The sequence below is a fragment of the Gobius niger genome (genome assembly GCF_951799975.1).
Source record: "Gobius niger genome assembly, chromosome: 1".
In the NCBI taxonomy this organism is placed as follows: Eukaryota; Metazoa; Chordata; class Actinopteri; order Gobiiformes; family Gobiidae; genus Gobius; species Gobius niger.
Window position 1 is genome coordinate 41,837,552 of NC_136852.1, and position 22,917 is coordinate 41,860,468.

A 22,917-nucleotide genomic window follows, 5' to 3' on the forward strand; every position below is an offset into this window, starting at 1 on the left:
GTGTATGAAAACACGGGGAATTACTCAACGGTGAAACTGCCTTTGACAGGTTGGGCTCATGTTTCACAGAATTTAGAGTTTTCCCCTCAGAGGACCTTTTTTGTGGTGTTTATCGTTTCAGTTCCTTATTTGAAATGTGCACATGAGCACAGCTGCTGTTGCTGTGTAGCCATACTGTACATAAGGGTCAAGAGCGTGACCGTCCGCTATCTTTGGAATATGAAACTTTAACTTTCCCAAAACCTATGCATCATCAAGTTTACACATCTTTCACAAAGGGATCTACATTTAACTATCAAGAAAACAAACATGAAACACAGAAAAGTTTTGTCCAAAAAAAATGTATTGGAGTCATCAACTTCATGAAATCTGTCCCAGCAGGGCAGATTTTTTACATTTCAATTGAGAAAAAAGATAAACAACTTCTCTCTTTTTTTTGATTTTCTAAATTTAAGTGCAAAAAACCCACTGAACTTACTTATTTCTGCATTACGTTTTGAATGAACTTACTAGTGCATTACTTATTAGGGACCCTTTTTAAACTTTCCATTAAAATGTCTCTTCACTTGTAAAAGGTGTAAAAGACGATACAAAGTTCAAAACCAGTTGAAGGACGACAAAAATTAGCATGATGCAGCTAGTTTTACATCATTGTTAGCCACTGCAATTTGCGCAGCTGTCAAAAGTAAATTTGCATCTGCATGCACTTACTCACTGTTGGTGAAAGTTCTGTATCTAAAATCAGTTCAGTATCGGACATTTGTAGCCAATACCCGCAATCGTATTTTTTCCAGTATCAGCGCTGATATCTGATACCAGCATCAGATTGGTGCATCCCTAAGTTGGAGCTTGATAAGGTTCCAAGCAGAACTTCAATAAGCTTTAAGAAGAAATGGGAGTGAGACACACAAAAACTAAGGGTGTATTCAGGCCTGCACTGCTTGGTCCACTTTAAATGCAGGTTCGAAACGCAGGTGTGATATACAACAAACGAATCCTGTTGCGGATCAAAGAACTGGACCGAGACAAACTTTTTCAGGTGAATTTTCGGTCCGCATCCAAACGGACTCTGGTGCGCTTCGCTTCAGGTGTGAATATAAACCACTGTTGATCCAAAACAACTGCGGGATACATGCGCCTTTTTGGGCTCAACAAGCCACCGTAGCAAGGCACCGTGGGAAAAGTTAGCCCTTTGCTGCTGCTAACTCTAATACTGGGTGGATGCTACAAACAATGAGCCGTGGACAGACCTGGAGCCTCCTGGATATTTGGGCAGATGCACTAACCCAACTGCGAGAAAAGACCCAAAATGTGTTGGTGTTCAGCATGTTTAGCAAGAAAATGAAGGAGAGGCTTCGAGCATCTCCTGAACAGCCGCGGTGTCAAAGCGGAAAAAACTTTGGCAAACTTTAATTAAAGTACGAGACGCATTAAAGAAGAGTGGAGGAACAAGACCAACAGTTTGGACATAATAGAAACAAACCGCTCAGCAGACGACCCTTCATCAAAATCCCTCCGCCTCCAGCCAGAAGCTGAGGTTAATGGTAAGTAGTTTAGTCTCTTACGTTTCTTTTATTATCATAGCAAGCGTCAAATATTCATTTTTATTTCATTTGTTGTGGCCATTGCTGGGAGCATCGATCCTCACACACGTGTTTGTGTTTACAAAATAGAGTTCACTTGCAAAAAGTACAGTCTGAATGCGAACCGCATCAAATGAAAAAAAAGAGTCCACTTTTGTGGTCTGAACACACCCTAAAGCTTTTATTGGACCACATGCCTTCAGGGCAAAAATGTGGATTCAGTGTCAGCTTCTGGCATTCACACGGTCATGACGTCCAGATGACAAAGGCAAAAAAAATCTTGCTGAGCCTGCTTAAGCAGAGCCTCTCGCAGCTCCTCGCTGCTGCGGCAGGACACAGTAAGATAGTCATTTTGAATTTCTGGAAAGATCCTGAGGGTTATGGAACGAAAAGTCAAGTGGAAGACCCAAAAGATGTCCCCAGCTCTGAGCCGGAGGATCAGACCGGCTGGACGACCCTCGATCCAAAGGAAGGCTGTTACTGGAGCGACTGGAGCGACTGCAGGCCAGCGCGGAAAACCCAAACCTGTCGACCTCTAATAAATAAACTGTTACATTACATATACTGTGACATTTTGAATCAATTGTCCTTATTTACACAAACATTCATTGCAAATCATCGACATGACAGATTTGCACGGGCAGAAACTCAGGACAGGATGTTTACTTTTTACTCGAGTTCCCGAGGTCACTCTAATCCCATGAGAATAGAGCTTCCCAATTAGCAATTTGATAATAGCAACCATTTCAAACGGTGATTATGACAGTGATTGTTCCTGCAGGTCTGTGTGAAGGGCCTGAGAAGTGCTGGTCTGTGCGGGTCAGTGAGTGTGGGTGAGAAGAGCCCATTGTTTAGTGATGAAGCTACAAACAGCGCAGACACTGGCAAAACACGGCACTGACAGAATGGGGTCAGACTGGGCCAACGCTGACCTTTACTCCGCTAATTATCAGCATTTTTATTACTATCATTTAGCAGCCATGTGACACCCCTGATTACAGGACCACACTCTTCATTACATGTTTGAACTGAATCAAACGCAAAAGCACTTCTAATTGTGGTTTAAATGTGTTTATTTTTGCAGAATCTCAGTGTAGACACACCGCAGGTGAATTGGAACAGAATGTTTTCAAGTCAAAGCCTGTAAAGTGTGGAGTCTGTAGGAGCTCCTAAAGTGGAGATGGTCGTCTGTACATGCGCCCTGTGTATATTTGTCCCGTCTTTAGCCACTGCTGTCATCCACAAAGGAAATGACCATATTTGGATTAGAGCCTCATCTCGGTCACAGCCTTTCGATATTAAAACCAGGATATTAAAGGGACTATAAAGAGTTTAAAAATCTCTAAAATCCTGCACTGTCACTCAAAAAGGTGTTAATTCGGGTCCGAAGTGCCGTCATGCACGAGCTTAATATAGAAGGTGCAGTTACGTGCATGACCTGCTGTGGCAGTAGTGAGTATAAAATGGCTAACCTGCATCTAGCCTCTTTAAAAGGAAAAAAAAAAAGAAAAAATCTCAACATTGATGTTTTCACTTGCTGTGTTTCGCCTTAATATTAACCCCTTAACCCCCGCCTTCACCGACCACATTTTCTCCAGTTTGGCATTACCTTAAAGGAACTATACGGAATTTAAAAATGCTAAAATGATGTATTTTCATCCCCCTACATGTTCCGGCAATGTCCTATTGTGCAGAATGAGCTCAGACCTGTTCGCCACAACTGCCTCTAAAATCCTCCACTGTTGCTCAAAAAGGTGTTAATTCGGGTCCGATGTGCCGTCATGCACGAGTTTAATATAGAAGCTGCAGCTACACGTATGACCTGAGGTGGCAGTAGTGAGCATGAAATGGCCAACTCGCATGTAGCCCCTTTCATCTAAAAGCTTTCTGAAAAAGTGTCAAAACAGCAACAACAACAAGGATGAAAACGTAACAAAAAATTGGACAAAAGAGTGACTAAAAAGCAAGGGAAAAAACCCTCACCAAAAGTGACAAAAAAGCAACAAGGACGCAATAAAAGAGCGACAAAGACGTGCCAGGAAAGCAACAATAATACAACAAAAAAGCGACAAGAATGTGGCGAAACATGATGAAAAAGCAACAAAAAGCAGTGAAAACACGACAAAAAACACAACAAAAATGTGACAAAAATGCGGTGACAACGCAACAAAAAAGTTAGGATCAGTTTTGTAGGCCTTAGCTTTCAAATGAGGCTTCACACAGTGGCTCTCTAGTCCAGTAGCTTTAAGATTCTGGTGAAGCCGAACTGGAAAATGCCTTCAGTTAAAGTGGGGGTTACGAGGTTAAATACAAGAAATGGAGATCCATCATTATAAAGGATAATGTGACCTTCCGTATCGAAGCTTCCAGACGGTTGGTGCTGAAGGTGTTTTGCACAGCACCAGACTCTCTGGAGCAGTCGACATGCGGCCAGGAACGGGACAAAAGCGGGATTATAAAGCATAAACGACATAAATGACAGGTCTCGTCAGATCAAAGACGAGTGTGAAAGGAGCAGGTGCGATCTCGAGCCGCGGTTCACGTTTCAAACCTGAAAAACCACTTCGGTGAAACGGCGCAGGCAGTTTGATAAGACAATGGATCACAGGAGAACGGCAAACTCGGGGCGAGTCTTGTGGAGGCAGCGGGAATCAAGTTTTAGTCCAGATTTGAAACTTTGAGCGAATACAAAGAACCAGACTTGCTCCAGGGATGAAAGGAAGAAGGGAAGAAACCACTTATTTTATTTTAATTGAGCTTCTCGGCAAAAATATCTGGGGTTTTAGACACAGAGTCATGCCTTATTACAAAGCAGAGCAGTGTTCCATGTGCCCAGAAATGAAATTAAATGAATTTATGACGAAACTTTACGTCACTATAACAAAAATGTTACATGTGATGAAAAGTTGTCCTGTACCTGAACAATACTTTTTCCGATACCTAGACTAAACTACTTGTCATCTAGAACCATAAAAGAAGAACAATCATGTTCACACACTTTGGAGTGGCCAGATCATGTTGCTATAAAATCAAGTGCTACATTAGGGCTGTGCAATTAATGAAAATTCAATTACGATTCTGATTATTATTACACTAAACGATTACAAAATTAGCATAATCGAAAAAGAACACTTTTTTTCCCCCCATATTTTTTTTTTATTTTTTTTATTTTTTTTAGCAAAGGAGACTTGCATTATGCTGGGATTATTTTCCCTTCGCATTCCACGTGCCATGTCTCGTGCTTTTGCCTGACATAAAAACAAACAGCGCTGTGTGATGACGTCATCAGGCCGCGCTGCTCAGTTTGCTTGTGCAGGTGTGAGGGCTGGCCAGCAGGGGGCAGGTGTGAAACAGAGACCTCTCCTTAAAGGAATAGGCCACCGTTTTTCCATACTGAGATATGTTCTTACCTTAGCTTTGACGAGTTCTTTAGGACCTGTCTGATCTTCACCTGTAATACCAGGAGTAGTTCGAAATCCGCGCAGTAATCTTCACTTTACTGTGTGGATGCCATAGCCATATAGTTCCCTCTTTTATCCGCTTAGAAAATCCACCTTGTTTAATTTTGTGTAATTATACTTTGTAGTGTAACACTTCACGTAACCATATTTAAATATGGAAAACGTGGAAGAGCTTGGTAGCTTCTATCTTGACCTGTTTTGGAGCTATAGAGGAGAGAGGGAGAGGCTAAATGCTAACGCCGTCTGCGCTGTGTTTACATGACTGAAGGCACGGGTGAAGATCAGACAGGTCCTAAAGAACTCGTCAAAGCTAAGGTAAGAACATATCTCAGTATGTAAAAACGGTGGCCTACTCCTTTAACTGAGGCAAACTTGAAATCATTTGTACTTTTATGACTGTTCAGAAAACAGAAAATATAGCACAGTTTTTGTATTAATAAATATATGAAATAAAAGAAAGACTTTTTTTAAAGGCAACACATTATTGTTTAAATAATCGTGATTTCAATTATGACAAAAATAATCGAGCAGCCCTATGCTACATCCACAATTGTACAGATTTTCTCTTGAGGTTTTCCATGACTTCTCCATGACCCTAAACAAAATTTCCATGACCCCAATGCCACCATTTTACTATCCACATTTATTATTCAGTGTACACATTCTTCAGCACTACATTTTCAGTTTGGGACTAGGCCTACTGTAGTCAAGACCAGAAAACTAGTCGAGACCAGAATACGAACCGAGACCACGACCAGGGCGCCTCCTGACTGGGCAGCAGTCGGTAGAAAGAAAATATCGCCCAACACTAACGTCAGATACATTAAAGTGGGGGTTAGAATAAGGTTTGCTTTAGATCTGAGCCCAGGTTGTGATTTAAGGAACCTTTTAAAAAAGTATTAGGAGCTCACGATGCACACACCCTAAAAAGTAACCTATAGGTAGTAAAAGTTGATCGTAGTTGGTCTTATCGTTCAGCAGCAAACACGCGCAGTCTTACCATGATGGTGATCTCTCTCTTGTAGACGTTAAGGTCCGGGAGGTTGTTGACGTACATCCTCTTCAGGGCACATCGCACTCCGCTGTGAGTCCGAGCCAGGAACACCACCGAGAAGCCTCCTGGAAGACGACACGCACAAAACGATCAACACTCAAACACTGGACTTTAACACACTCCAAAACATGGAACACAATATTCTAATGCAGAAAACACCAAAGCCCCGGCCTTCATTAGATGCTTCAAACCCAAAAGCTGGCAACGCAATCCCAAACAAAGCTCCATGTTTACGCTCAACACAGGAGCAGAGTGAGTTAAGGCTCGGATAAACGATAACAGGGTCAAATGACGAAGGGTCGGTGGTTTTCGGTGTTGTGTGTGTGATAAACGGAGTGTGCTGGAGTGAGGACAGAAAGATGAGATTAAAAAAAGCACAGAACATGCAGAGATCTGAATCACAGAACAGGGTTAGACCTAGGGCTGTGCAATTAATCGAAATTCGATTACGATTTCGATTACAACAGTAAACGATTACAAAATTAGCATAATCGCAAAAAATCGATTATAATTTTTTTTTCCATTTATTTATTTCTTTTTTCTTTTTTCTTTTTTTTCAAAATAATTTTTTTGCTGGATTTTTGTCACTTTTTTGCTGGATTTTTGTAATTTTTTTGCTGGATTTTTGTCACTTTTTTGCTGGATTTTTGTCCTTTTTTGCTGGATTTTTCTCTTTTTTTTTTATGGATTTTTGTCCTTTTTTTGCTGGATTTTTGTCACTTTTTTGCTGGATTTTAGTCACTTTTTTGCTGGATTTTTGTCTTTTCTCTGCTGGATTTTTGTCTTTTTGCTGGATTTTTGTCTTTTTTTGCTGGATTTTTGTCATTTTTTGCTGGATTTTTCTCTTTTTTTTGCTGGATTTTTGTCTTTTTTTTGCTGGATTTTTGTCTTTTTTTTGCTGTATTTTTGTCACTTTTTTGCTGGATTTTTGTCTTTTTTCTGCTGGATTTTTGTCTTTTTTTGCTGGATTTTTGTCCTTTTTTGCTGGATTTTTGTCCTTTTTTGCTGGATTTTTCTCTTTTTTTTGATGGATTTTTGTCCCTTTTTTGATGAATTTTTGTCACTTTTTTGCTGGATTTTTGTCACTTTTTTGCTGGATTTTTGTCACTTTTTTGCTGGATTTTTGTATTTTTTCTGCTGGATTTTTGTCTTTTTTTGCTGGATTTTTGTCTTTTTTTGCTGGATTTTTGTCATTTTTTGCTGGATTTTTCTCTTTTTTTTGCTGGATTTTTGTCACTTTTTTGATGGATTTTTGTCTTTTTTTTAATGGATTTTTGTCACTTTTTTGATGGATTTTTGTCTTTTTTTGATGGATTTTTTTCATTTTTTTGATGGATTTTTTTTAAAGGCAACAAATAATCGTTTAAATAATCGTGATTTTAATTATGACAAAAATAATCGTGATTATAATTTTTTCAATAATCGAGCAGCCCTAGTTAGACCAAGAAAGGTGGCCAATATAAGATAAGATAATATCGAAATGGGTTTTGGACGCTTCGAAGAGCTTATTGCCAACGCAAGAAATGTACTCAAGACTAAAGTGTGAATCATCTACACAGTGGTCACAACAGATAACATGCCAGGAAATGCTGCGTATGCCACAAAGACCGCCAGATCCTGCAAGAGTCTTTCACACAAAAGACAATCTAGAGGAAAAGTCTCTGATCCCGATTCAATAGCAATTTTCATACAATTAACGAAAGAAATGCTACCAATCGTGTGTGTGCCCAGTGCTCCCTTTTCTCTTTTTTGCTGGATTTTTGTCACTTTTTTGCTGGATTTTTGTAATTTTTTTGATGGATTTTTGACACTTTTTTGCTGGATTTTTGTCCTTTTTTGCTGGATTTTTCTCTTTTTTTTGATGGATTTTTGTCCTTTTTTTGCTGGATTTTTGTCACTTTTTTGCTGGATTTTAGTCACTTTTTTGCTGGATTTTTGTCTTTTCTCTGCTGGATTTTTGTCTTTTTGCTGGATTTTTGTCTTTTTTTGATGGATTTTTGTCATTTTTTGCTGGATTTTTCTCTTTTTTTTGCTGGATTTTTGTCTTTTTTTTAATGGATTTTTGTCTTTTTTTTGATGGATTTTTGTCACTTTTTTGCTGGATTTTTGTCTTTTTTCTGCTGGATTTTTGTCTTTTTTTGCTGGATTTTTGTCCTTTTTTGCTGGATTTTTGTCCTTTTTTGCTGGATTTTTGTCACTTTTTTGATGAATTTTTGTCACTTTTTTGCTGGATTTTTGTCACTTTTTTGCTGGATTTTTGTATTTTTTCTGCTGGATTTTTGTCTTTTTTTGCTGGATTTTTGTCTTTTTTTGCTGGATTTTTGTGATTTTTTGCTGGATTTTTCTCTTTTTTTTGCTGGATTTTTGTCACTTTTTTGATGGATTTTTGTCTTTTTTTTAATGGATTTTTGTCACTTTTTTGATGGATTTTTGTCTTTTTTTGATGGATTTTTTTCATTTTTTTGATGGATTTTTTTTAAAGGCAACAAATAATCGTTTAAATAATCGTGATTTTAATTATGACAAAAATAATCGTGATTATAATTTTTTCAATAATCGAGCAGCCCTAGTTAGACCAAGAAAGGTGGCCAATATAAGATAAGATAACATCGAAATGGGTTTTGGACGCTTCGAAGAGCTTATTGCCAACGCAAGAAATGTACTCAAGACTAAAGTGTGAATCATCTACACAGTGGTCACAACAGATAACATGCCAGGAAATGCTGCGTATGCCACAAAGACCGCCAGATACTGCAAGAGTCTTTCACACAAAAGACAATCTAGAGGAAAAGTCTCTGATCCCGATTCAATAGCAATTTTCATACAATTAACGAAAGAAATGCTACCAATCGTGTGTGTGCCCAGTGCTCCCTTTTCTCTTTTTTGCTGGATTTTTGTCACTTTTTTGCTGGATTTTTGTAATTTTTTTGATGGATTTTTGACACTTTTTTGCTGGATTTTTGTCCTTTTTTGCTGGATTTTTCTCTTTTTTTTTTGATGGATTTTTGTCCTTTTTTTGCTGGATTTTTGTCACTTTTTTGCTGGATTTTAGTCACTTTTTTGCTGGATTTTTGTCTTTTCTCTGCTGGATTTTTGTCTTTTTGCTGGATTTTTGTCTTTTTTTGATGGATTTTTGTCATTTTTTGCTGGATTTTTCTCTTTTTTTTGCCGGATTTTTGTCTTTTTTTTAATGGATTTTTGTCTTATTTTTGATGGATTTTTGTCACTTTTTTGCTGGATTTTTGTCTTTTTTCTGCTGGATTTTTGTCTTTTTTTGCTGGATTTTTGTCCTTTTTTGCTGGATTTTTGTCCTTTTTTGCTGGATTTTTGTCCCTTTTTTGATGAATTTTTGTCCCTTTTTTGCTGGATTTTTGTCACTTTTTTGCTGGATTTTTGTATTTTTTCTGCTGGATTTTTGTCTTTTTTTGCTGGATTTTTGTCTTTTTTTGCTGGATTTTTGTCATTTTTTGCTGGATTTTTCTCTTTTTTTTGCTGGATTTTTGTCACTTTTTTGATGGATTTTTGTCTTTTTTTTTATGGATTTTTGTCACTTTTTTGATGGATTTTTGTCTTTTTTTGATGGATTTTTTTCATTTTTTTGATGGATTTTTTTTAAAGGCAACAAATAATCGTTTAAATAATCGTGATTTTAATTATGACAAAAATAATCGTGATTATAATTTTTTCAATAATCGAGCAGCCCTAGTTAGACCAAGAAAGGTGGCCAATATAAGATAAGATAACATCGAAATGGGTTTTGGACGCTTCGAAGAGCTTATTGCCAACGCAAGAAATGTACTCAAGACTAAAGTGTGAATCATCTACACAGTGGTCACAACAGATAACATGCCAGGAAATGCTGCGTATGCCACAAAGACCGCCAGATCCTGCAAGAGTCTTTCACACAAAAGACAATCTAGAGGAAAAGTCTCTGATCCCGATTCAATAGCAATTTTCATACAATTAACGAAAGAAATGCTACCAATCGTGTGTGTGCCCAGTGCTCCCTTTTCTCTTTTTTGCTGGATTTTTGTCACTTTTTTGCTGGATTTTTGTAATTTTTTTGATGGATTTTTGACACTTTTTTGCTGGATTTTTGTCCTTTTTTGCTGGATTTTTCTCTTTTTTTTTTGATGGATTTTTGTCCTTTTTTTGCTGGATTTTTGTCACTTTTTTGCTGGATTTTAGTCACTTTTTTGCTGGATTTTTGTCTTTTCTCTGCTGGATTTTTGTCTTTTTGCTGGATTTTTGTCTTTTTTTGATGGATTTTTGTCATTTTTTGCTGGATTTTTCTCTTTTTTTTGCTGGATTTTTGTCTTTTTTTAATGGATTTTTGTCTTTTTTTTGATGGATTTTTGTCTTTTTTCTGCTGGATTTTTGTCTTTTTTTGCTGGATTTTTGTCCTTTTTTGCTGGATTTTTGTCCTTTTTTGCTGGATTTTTCTCTTTTTTTTGCTGGATTTTTGTCCCTTTTTTGATGAGTTTTTGTCACTTTTTTGCTGGATTTTTGTCACATTTTTGCTGGATTTTTGTATTTTTTCTGCTGGATTTTTGTCTTTTTTTGCTGGATTTTTGTCTTTTTTTGCTGGATTTTTGTCATTTTTTGCTGAATTTTTCTCTTTTTTTTGCTGGATTTTTGTCACTTTTTTGCTGGATTTTTGTCTTTTTTTTGATGGATTTTTGTCTTTTTTTTAATGGATTTTTGTCACTTTTTTGCTGGATTTTTGTCTTTTTTTGATGGATTTTTTTCATTTTTTTGATGGATTTTTTTTAAAGGCAACAAATAATCGTTTGAATAATCGTGATTTCAATTATGACAAAAATAATCGTGATTATTATTTTTTCAATAATCGAGCAGCCCTAGTTAGACCAAGAAAGGTGGCCAATATGAGATAAGATAATATCGAAATGGGTTTTGGACGCTTCGAAGAGCTTATTGCCAACGCAAGAAATGTACTCAAGACTAAAGTGTGAATCATCTACACAGTGGTCACAACAGATAACATGCCAGGAAATGCTGCGTATGCCACAAAGACCGCCAGATACTGCAAGAGTCTTTCACACAAAAGACAATCTAGAGGAAAAGTCTCTGATCCCGATTCAATAGCAATTTTCTTCATATTTTCATACAATTAACGAAAGAAATGCTACCATCGTGTGTGTGCCCAGTGCTCCCTTTTCTCTTTGTAAATTGTTGTTTTTCCCTCAGAACGTAATCCGTCCGATGCAATAAAACGTGTCTAGAGTGTGTCCCAGACCTCCTTGAAAAGACCTCTCTCCAAAGTGCCTTTCGGTCGTCCTATAAAACTGACAACCCCATCGAAATAAAAAAAGGAAAATGTTACACAAGACTGATTTCTAGCCCCACTAAAAGGTAGATCCAGGTTGGTTTTACCAGTAACTTGTCTCTTCAGTGGATTTCGGGTGTGTACGTTGATCACGCGCTGCCTTCAGGGACCCGGCGGACGTTTGTATTCAGGACACAGAGGCACATTTACACACTCGCACTCATCAGACTGAACCTGAACATGCCGTGACTTTCCTTCCAAATATGAAAGAAAGATCCAAGAGAAGCGCCTTGAATAATGAATATAGTGACTTTGTACTCAACCGTTTCAACAATATAATCCAGATTCCATCCGAAATTATACGCAAAAGTCTACAACACGGAACACATAAAACACGTACAAACTTGTGGCCGATTTTCACTGCGATGTTTCTCAGCTCCTGAGGCCGAGGAAGTTGTGTGAGGCTCATTTTAAAGCTCTGACTGAGCTCTTTCAAATGCAAGTAGCATCTCCACCCCTTTCGGTTCCAGAGAAATCCTTTTTAATCGACAAAATGCTGAATAATACTGAATTATGCCCCCTTTAAGCAAAACAAGTCACTTCCTAGGTACAATTCGTTTGCATCTCAGTCAGAAGGAAGAATATATTGTGTAGCTCCGGTCATGAAAACAAAATTGAAAAGTACAACAAAGGGCTGAAAGATATATCGTTATCATATCGATATCGAGATATCCGGCATGAATATCGAGATATGAAACTTTGTCCATAATGTTCAGCCCTAGTACAATATATGAGGCAGGAAACTATCGCAATAAACAATATTATTGAAGGCCTTATAATGCCACAGAGACTAACTCTTAAGATTTACTTAATTACTTAATCTTAAAATATCCCACAATGGGATATGAACAGGGCTCTAGGGCCACCAGTCCCGCCTCAACCAAGCTTTACCCAAATCTAAAAGCTAAAAAGGAAAGCATCAAAATAGCGAGAAAAAGAGGATGAAAACATGAGAAAAACACGGACAAAAAAACACAACAAAAAATGATAGAAAAAATAATTTAAAGAATATGACAAAAATGTGGCGAAGTGACAAAAGTTTCCATCACTTTTGTAGGTCTTAGCTTTCAAACGAGGCGTTACATTGTTGATCTGCAGTCGAGAAGCTTTTAGATTTGGGTAAAGTCCAGTATAAAAAAACATGAATCTAAAAGGAATTCCGTGGAGTATGGTGTGCCACAAGGTTCAATTTTGGGACCATTATTATTTATTATTTATATGAATGATTTTGCTTCTGTTTCTACGACCGCCTTTCCCGTTCTTTTTGCTGATGATACCAGTCAAAAAAATAATAATAAAAAGCCGCACTGGGGAAAATGCACTCGTTAATGTTAAGGCGGGGGGTAAGAGGTTAAAATATGTATTTGTGGAAGTGTCACAATTACGCTAATTTGGGCCAGGCTGGTGAGAGTCCAGGGCTGTTTTTCAGTCCCAGTCCGCCCCTGGATATGAAATACATGAAATACAATGAGACACAACTTTAACATTGCAACAATAGAAAAATAGGGGGAAACATTCACATTTTATTTATCTTAATTTCTGATACTGATCAGGTCAGTCACTTTCCTGGAGCCCACTCTCCATTTTACGGAGGGGATTGAGGCGGCTCCAGACTTACAGAAGTACTTTTATGTCTTGTGACTTTATCTCAGCCTTTGAAAGTCCTCTCCTCTCTTCTCTTCTCTTCTCCCGCACATGTTTTTGCTCCAAGGATGAGCTCATCCACGATAACAACCCACAGCTCCAAAACCTCTAAAACTCCTCCGCGGTCTCTCTCCAGAACACTTGTAATTAACCATGACGTGATTCTGTCAGTAAAACAGCTCGTGTAACAGTGGGATTTGGCCTGAACAAGAAGTGGTGCGTTTTGGTTATTGTAACTGCAGTCTGGAAGACTAGAACCAGGTCTCAAGATCACCGTCATACATTCAGCCTGCTACCAAATATTTCAGGATTTTTGACATAGGGCCTCATTTCCTAGTTATCCAGAGTGTTGCTGATTTTTGGAGATATTTTTTTTGTAATTCATGCAGTTCTTATGTTTGAAGAGTTACGTGGCGTGGTGCTAGGCTAGCGCATTTCTATGGTATCAGCTAGCCTGCATTAAAAACAGTCTGACCCGCTCCACAGAGCACCTGAGGCAAATCACTTATAACACCAGACTAACCATATAAATGTCTGTGTCCATAGAGTAATTTTAACCATTTTGCATTTAAAATACCTTTTATTTGAGCAGCATCAGCTTCGTGGTCGTATAAGCTACGCAGCAGTGGAGGGATCTGCGAGAAAATAGTCCCTCAAAATGCGATCATTCATGTGATGCAAGGTCAGTTATAATCCAAAAATTACTCTATCGACACAGACATTTATATGGTTAGTCTGGTGTTATAAGTGATTTGCCTCAGGTGCTCTGTGGAGCGGGTCAGACTGTTTTTAATGCAGGCTAGCTGATACCATAGACATGCACTAGCCTAGCGCCACGTAACTCTTCAAATACAAGAACGGCATGAATTACAAAGAAAAATATCTCCAGAAATCAGCAACACTCTGGATAACTTGGAAATGAGGCCCTATGTCAAAAATCCTGAAACATCCCTTTAAGTATATGGTAAAAGCAGACATTTGTCCAAAAAACACTGGTTTTAAAGCCTTTTATACAGTCTTAAACAGTCCGACAGACAGTTTTCCTCCCTGAAAGTTGTGAAACCTGGTTGAAACTCTAACCCTGTGACGAATTTTGATGTTGTAAATGCATTAGGAAAGTTTGAGATGAGTTTGTACAATCAGGTATAGCTCCTTTAAGATCTTTCATTCCCGACATGAGTGTGACTAAATGACGGCAACGCTAGCAACCCTTGCGTGAATGAAAACTCAAACCCTGCAGCACAAGCGCTTGAAAGGCTTCTTAAATTACAACTCACCAATTACAACTAACAACAGTAGCGACGTAGGAAGTGGAGCGCATCGTTCTGCTGACACAAGCAGAAAGAGTTGTGCAACAGTGACAGATTAGCAAAACATTACACGCAAGTTACTTGAGTTGGCAGCAGCAAATTATTCCGATGCACTACACTCATTTTGACAAGAGTTGATGACAGTCCTGACTCACTACGAGACGAAAACCCAAGAGAAACTTTCATTACCACAAACTAATCCAATCAATTCCGATTTGAACCATTCTTTGTACAAAAACCTTCCTGCTTCTTGTCAAATATTACTCATTTTCCAGTCGCACTCTTGAACACATTGGACTTTTCCCCCTTCGCGAATTAACTCCACCGGCCAGCTTTAAGCTCTTGGGCAGTTTTTGCACAAAGCCGTTCTTGTTAATGACTCCAAGTGACTTTTTCATCCAGATCGTTTGGCTAAATCCCTCATGATCGCTCTTATAACAGATAATGTGCTTTGGGTAATGCTTTACTGTAACCAAACAGTGGCTAAGAAAACACGGAGGTGCTGACAGACTGATGCACGAGCTAACGGCGTGTCTCGCTGGTCCGCTTCAGGAGTGAATGAGTGTCAGAGGTGGAGCTTATAGTCCTCTGGATATTGCGACACCTCGTTTTGCAATAACAACTTGCCGATACATAGATGACAGAACGTGTTTGTAGAGTTAAAAAGCACGGCGTTAGATTTTAAATTGACTCCATGGAGGATATCTATTAAAGGAATAATTTGTGACATATTTGCTTCAAAGACTTTTTCAGAGGGATTTTGGAACTTTTTTAGTTTTAAAGAGGGGGGTTCTTAATGGAAAAAGCTGTAATAAATAAATACATTTCTTGTTGTTTGTTTAAATTGAGGCTAGGAATTAGATATTTAAAAATTCTAGTTTCGTCCAAGGCAGGAAAGTTTGAAGTCTGTTGGAGGTACTTGCATTCACTTAAATTTCAAGAAAATACTTTGAATCGGTGAATAATTACACGCTATTAGGTGTAATAGCGTGTAGCGTGTGAAGGTTAGGTATTTTTGTGTTTCCAGGTGAAAGTTTACATGTTAAGAGACCAATCTGGCCTAAAACCTGAAGATGAAAACCTGCAAAAATGTGCTTGCTTGTTGTGTCTCCCCTTAAAAGGTCATACACCTAAAAAAAATTACATTTCGCGATTTGCTAAATCAGCCACTCAAAATACGATGTAGGTTTGTTTGCTCCTCTTAGTGCCTTATTTGGAGCAGATACAAAGCCATTTCTGTGGAGCCTCATGAAGTTCACACTGCGCTGTCACTCCAGATCTCAGCTCCGGAGCCTAAACTTAGAACTGAACCTGGATTTGTCAAACTCATAACACATTCTACACTCTTTCTGCCGCCAGCTGCACGAGTCAGGGTTCAACAAGGGTGTTTTTGAGTTCAAATAAATGTTTCTAGTGTCTACATGTCTAATGTCTTAAAGTGATTGTCTGTAAGATTGCAAAGTGAGGAGAAAGTGAGAGTGAAATTAGAAAACATCTACTCAAGTTCCTCCCTCACCTCCTGATTGGACCAGAAAGTCACTCCTTGTTTGCAAAATGAGGAGAGCGAGAACAAACTTTCAAAAGTAAACATTCAAGCTCCTCCCTCTCTCTCCTGATTGGACCTGACAGGCCGGATCACAGGAAAAGCTCGTCTCATTGGTCAAAGTGTAGGCCCGGGGATTCTGATTAGTGTTTGAGATCAGCAAAGGGAGAGACTTTAGAAAAAATATGATTTAATATTACTTGCGTTACGTCAGACCAGTGTGCTCAAATATACACAATGTATTCAAACTTTATCTCTTTGAAAGGAACTATACTTCATTTATTCCTTATTGATCAGATTTTAACTATAACGGTATTTTGAGGGAATACCGTTTTAGCCAAAATGTGACTAAATTGATACTCAATGTCAGACAAAAAGGCCCCTGGGAAGACCATACAACATAAATCTTTTTTTATTTTTATTTTTTTTACAAATTACTACTTTTACAAAATATGTCAGGTATCGAGCATTAAAAATAGTAAAGCCCCATCTAAAATAGGAAGGACTCGGGGTCATGTCATCAAGGTCTATCGTCTGTGCATTAGTTATTGAGTTTAAAGATTTATAAAAGCTGACTGGTGTTTTCAGAAAGAACAACAGCCCCAGTGTTCTGCACAATGAACAGTGGAAATCTTGTCTAAATTGAATTACTCCAAACGTCATGTCGCTGGTTTGACTGTGTCCATTCTGTGGAACTTTTGCCCCAGTTTCGGACCCGTCAAAAGGCCGACAGTCTCTCTCCGACCAGTGTGCTCCTGTTCCCAGCTCCACAGTGAAGCTCTGAATCAGACGCTCATTCAGCAGCGTCTGACAGAAAAAAAAGACAGGCTCAAAGGCACAAAGGCAGCACTGGTTTTGTCTCTCTAATAATCTCAAACACATCTTTAACACCATTTTACACTTTATTGAATAGAAAATCTGATATTGATCTAAAACAGCTGAAACTAAATATCCAGTAGATTCACTTTCATAAGCCCCTCCCACCGCCCTCATCTTGCTCTATGTTGCTGTAGTGAAGCTCTGGCAGGTGTTTTTATTTCATGATGAAAGGTTTAAGCTTAAAACCTTTTCCTTGATACGTAGGACCTCTGGAGGAAGGTTCCCCAAGATGCGCGATCAAATGATGATTCCTGCTTTTCATCTTCCAAAAGCAGCTAACTTATTGCTCTTCCAGCAGCCAGAGAATTAGCGCAGTTATTCACAGCAGTTTGACAGAAGAGGCGAGGAGAATCCAGACGGACGGGCTGAATGAACAAGCACAAAGGCACGAAGGCAGGACGGACGGGGGCAGAATCGCACCATCAACCCCTCCCTCCGCTTTGCCCACAATGCGCCCATTCATCATCGGTACAGTACGCCGATAATGTGATAGACGCGCTCTCTCATCGCGCACCAACACAGAGGTCATTCAAGAATAATATGGAATAATCACTGGGTCGCGCGGTGGGTTTAACCCCTTTGGGACTGAATACATTATGGAGAATCCCGTCCAAGCCACAGAGCAATCAAGGGAAGACTAAGTTTAATAATTACGGCTAACACATCATGGCTTCTGGCAGGTACTGACACGAGCGTGTATATTAGTTTTATCCGGGATTATTTTACAGTGCAATCCCTGCAACGTTTGTAGTTTTACAAGGCCCACAGAAGACCAGTGCGTGTTTCTGACACGAAGGGGCGTGGCATCACGATGGCGGCTCTCCATCGTGATGTTGCTAATCCATCACGATGGACGATGGCACAACCCTAGTGTTCACGCTCTGCTACCTGAACTCGCTCACACAGTTCAATGGTGGAGTGGTTTGTTTGGTAGCCAAAATTAGGAGCCTGACTGACCCACGCATGCACAGTCGAGATGGGCATTCGGCTTATTTTGTCAATATCGCCCAGCCCTAGTCGCACATTTCTAAAGAGCACATAGTATAACTTTGAGGCAGTGGGCAGCTGAAAATGTGACGATGGTCCGTACTCATTCCTTTCACTCTAAAAGAGAAAGAAAAGCTACTAAAATATTTGTTCTCTAGAACCATAAAACACAACAAAAAACTGTTTCTACAAGAATTTATCCAATAGAAAATCTGCTAACTCTGTGGTTTGCCAGCACGTTCTGAAGTGCATGATTAGTTTAGCAGGTTTTATTTAACTTCTTGCTTAAAGACTCTCAAAGGTTTTCACACATTGAGACTTTATTTCCAAACCATAAATCGCCTTTTGCAACTGCTTTTTTTCTCTCCCCAAAACTGTGCAGCCCTAGCAATCATCCCACATGCACTTTTGCTTTGACAGTCTAGAACTGCCACTGCGGCCCGTTTCCAGTATTTTCAGCACTTTCTGCACGTCGTCGTGAGCAGAGGCGGCTCGGAGGATCGGGGTGAGTGGAGCGCTTCACAGATGCTTCCTGTTACAACTCGTCAGCGCTGCTCCTCTCTGCGACGCCATGACGAGATAAACTTACGAGGAAACCAACACACGCACGAAGAACACAGGGAAGTCGACTGGTTCCTGAGAAAGTCGGGAACTTTGACACTTCTGATATGGACGTGAAGAGACACAGTCCAGAACGCAAGCTGGAAAAAGGGATAAATACGTGATTTAGATTAGGGCTGAATACATTTTGTATCCGATCAAATAGTGCTGCACAATTTATCGCAATATTCAGTGACACATATCACAGACACTTATTTGCAAACAGAACCCACAACAAAAGACATTGTGACTTTAAAGAAAAAGTGCAAAAGTTAATGTTTAGTCGTGCTTCTAGTTTCATTGAGCTGTGTTTTGTGCATTTTGACACTGCTCAAGATTTTATTCAAATTTAAGTCAAATACTGCAATATTCAAGACAAATATAGCACTTTCTCTATATGTGCAGCCTCATTTTATGCATAATAAGGTCTCATGAAGATGTTGAGACATTTGGTTCTCAGCCAGAGGTTACATTAACCGAAAACTACCAATCATTTACGGAATATTTTTAGCTGTGACGGACAGTTTTGAAGGCCGCCAGTCATTTTCAAAGGTTGAAAATCGCGCTGCAATGAAAGTCCAAATGCAGACCTGCTCCGTCTCTGAGCGCGGTCTCTGGGCTCTGTCTAAAGCAGCTACATTGCTGTGGCATTTCGCTCGGAAAATAAACAGTCTTTAAAGTCGTGATGGTTCTAACATGATGCACATCGGAGCTGAGAGCATCGACTTGGATAAACCTGCGAAGGACAGAGAGGATAGAGAGAAGGAGGCGTGGTGCACGAGGTTAAGGTCTGGGTATCGAAAAAAAAAAAGCTTTAGGTACAACCAGTATCAGGTACTGAAAATATCATATCATCATATCTTTAGATCCAATTTTTGATGCTGTTGGTCCAGGGGCAGCATTAAAGGAAACAAGTTTTGGCAGAACTTCCCTAACCCTCATTTCTTTTCCCCCATTTTTTTTTTCTTATTTTTGTTCAAATCTTTTCTTGTTTTCCCAATTTCTTTCCCTAATTTTTGGCATTTTTTTATGACTAATATTTTCCCATTTCCCCCAAAATGCTCACACATTTTATTCACAATATTTCCCCTATATTTGCCCAATTTTTACATAATTCTTCCTTATTTTTGCCACAATTTCTCAGAATTTAACCCATTTTTCACACATTTCTTGACATTGATGATGAACCCGATATTGTAAATGTGCAGATCTTCCACGCATTATTGTTCTGTTTTCTGGTTCTAAACTACAAATATTTCTGTCTAGGTATCGGAAAAAGTACAGTAGGGCTGGGCAAAATCGAATTTCAATCCAATCGTGATTTTAATATAGGTATATCACGATAATCGCGTGGTGAGTTTTAATCAAGGACAATTGGTCAGTCCTGTCGAATTCTGGAAAAAAACACGGACGCCGCAATGCTGCAGCGCCTGCCGAGTCAACCCCAGGGAAACACTCGGCCCAATCAAACAGGAAGCACAGGATGGCACATGCGGCACAAAGAGGAGAGGACCTAATGATTCCAAGTGTAAAATCAGCTACAAAGTTGAGCTAACTCGTCTAAAAGGGCAAAACAGAAACACGCGGGGAGCCTGAGAGGGAAAAACTATCGATCGCTATTTGGACCATGTGGATTTGTTTTGAGGCTGCAGCGGTGGATTAGTTGGAATTCTAACAGTGAATTGTAAGTTTGATTGTCTTTTTTACTAATAAATGCACGGTTTACTCATTTCTTTATGTACAGTACATAATAACTTGCTAGCGCTTCACACCATGAGGTCATGGCCTTTGACGCTAAACATGCGCTCGTCTGTTTCTGACTGTTTTCGATGAGTTAGCTGCAGTTTTCAGTTTGGCTGCAGCATCTGTTTACATGCTCGTCCAGGAAACGTCCAGGAAACGCACAGTCACGCACAACGATCAAAGATGTTGTTAGCATTTGGCCTCTCCCAGTATATTCCTATGGCTCCAAACGGGGGGTGAAGTTGGAAGCTACTACACTCTTCTCACGGGCACAAAGACCAGACAGGTACACATCAACTTGTCTAAGCTCGGGTAAGAACATATCTCAGTATGGAAAAACGGTGGCCTGTTCCTTTAAGGTTTTTAATGACATTTATGGGTGATTTTGAACCCTTTTGGTCAAAATGTGATGAAATGGGTATTTTTACCGTCACGGCCGTGATAGATACAGACGGCATCTCGTCATAGAAGGGGGGGCGTGGCTTCGCCGAGGGGGAAAATGGAATCTTTTGGGAAACACAATTTTCCACTCTTTTTAGCCATTTCCTGGTGGAATATGAACTTATTTATCACATAAATAAAGTCTAGTGTAACTCAGGTCAGTAGAAGTGAAAAAAAAAGGCAGTTGTAGCTAGCGCTAGCTAACCATTAGCACTAGCCCGATGCTAACATGTAGCATCAAGTTAGCATTCTCTGTTATTTCTGTATTTATGGGCTGTTGAACCGCTTTGCTCCTCTCCATGTCTTTGTATCTTCATTTAGTAGAAAACCATATTCATAATTCAGAATGTGTTAAAGTAGTTTTTGAATAATTAGAGAAAGTTCACATTTTTTCCAAATTGTTTTTCCCCTTAACTGTTTTCAAACATGACCATATATGGGCGATTCCGGAGATGCCGGCTGTATCTATGAAATAGCTAAACCCCTTTAATTATATTATTATGATTATCGATTTGGGTTGATCATACACGACATCATAATACGGCACAAACTTCTTGCAACAGGCTGATTTTTTCACAAATTACTACTTTTACAACATACTTTTGTGGGGCAAAAAAGTTAGCCAACAAAAAGAAAAAAATGTCAGGTATCGCTCCTTTAAGGCCTTAATTTTGGCTAAATTAATACATTGACTTCCGGAAAAGAAAGCATCTGTTTACATGCTCGTCCAGGAAAGACCAGATTTCCTTTTTTTCCTTTCTTTCTTTCTTTTCTTTCAAACCCAAAAAATCAAATCGAAAATCAAGATGGGGAAAATAATCGTGTATCGGTATCGAAAACTAAGTATCATTAAAGTACTGGCATCGGGAAAAGTTGTGCAAGGAGTGAAGACGCACATGTGCAGCTGAGTAAAACCGCATGACTTTCAACGAGTAACTTTGAGCGTAACCATTACAAAACGTGGAATCACACGGGGCTAATGCAAGTCAGGCGCAGTCACAATCGCACTTCCTCTTCGCCGAGTCATACGACCGAACGACACAAGGCACACAAACGGACTACAGCAGCCTCAGAGGGTCAGCAGGGATTACATCGAAATCACACAGAAAATGTTTTGATACTTTGACACATTCTTACACGGAGGAGGTTTCGTAAAGCCTCAGAACACACACTGTAACCGTTGGCTTTAACTTTGGGACTTCACCAGCCTGTTCTCTTTGTAAAAAAAAACACAGATATGAAACTTGCCAAAAAATAATTTACGAGATCTGTTCTGGACTTCCTCGTTTGGCTCGTCCAGCCGCTCTTTCACACAGCGAACTGCGAACAGAAATTGTTGAGGAAATCCCTAATGTTTCTTGTAAGTCCAAACCGGTTAAGTCAGGAAAAAAACGAGGCCTCCAGCCGCTCATAAAGATGTTCAGTTTGTAAATGATCAGAAAGAGCACAGTCAGCTTGGGCTTTAAACCAAGAAAGTGACGTAAAAACACACTCTTTCAATATAATAATTCAATCTGTTTATAAATTGTGCAAAAAGATCCAAAGCGGTATGTTTAACCCCTTAACTCCCACCTGAACCGAGCACATTTTCTCCAGTTTGGCTTTACCCCAGTCCAAAAGCTTCTGGAAAAAAGCTGTGAAAATAGCAACAAAACTGAGACGAAAACAATGATGGAAATGTGACAAAAAAGTGAAAAAACATTGGAAAAAAAGGGACGAAAAATTGATGAAAAAGTGGCAAAAATGTCACAAGAAATGGACAAAAATGTGACAAAAATTTGACAAAATGTGACAAAAAAAATGACAAAAATGTGACAAAAATGTGGCAAAAATTTGACCAAAAAAATGACAAAAATGTGACAAAATGTGACAAAAAATGACAAAAATGTGACAAAAATGTGACAAAAAAATGACAAAATGTGACAAAATGCTACAAAAAAGACAAAAATGTGCTAAAAAATGGACGAAAAAATGACAAAAATGTGACAAAAAAATGACAAAAATGTGACCAAAAAATGACAAAAATGTGACAAAAACTGTGGCAAAAATGTGACAAAAATGTGCTAAAAAAATGGCTGAAAAAATGACAAAAATGTGACAAAAATGTGCTAAAAAAAATGGCTGAAAAAATGTGACAAAAATGTGCTAAAAAAATGGACGAAAAAATGACAAAAATGTGACAAAAAATGACAAAAAAATTACAAAAATGAATTAAATACCCAACAAAAAAATGATGGAAAAAAATCTGATGACGTGAGGAAAAAGATCCTCTCGGTTCAGGCGAGAGTTAAGAGGTTAAAAATGCCTTGGACAAACCCATAAAAT

General features: G+C 38.8%; 1 protein-coding gene across 1 annotated transcript in view; it reads right to left on the minus strand.

The window, feature by feature from the left end:
* bmp2k (BMP2 inducible kinase) overlaps positions 1-22,917 on the minus strand; it is an 81,084-nt gene that overhangs the window by 53,159 nt on the left and 5,008 nt on the right. The window contains exon 2 of the mRNA XM_079569135.1: positions 6,045-6,163. Within this exon, the coding sequence (XP_079425261.1) occupies positions 6,045-6,163 (119 nt within the window). The remainder of the gene's footprint in view (positions 1-6,044; positions 6,164-22,917) is intronic.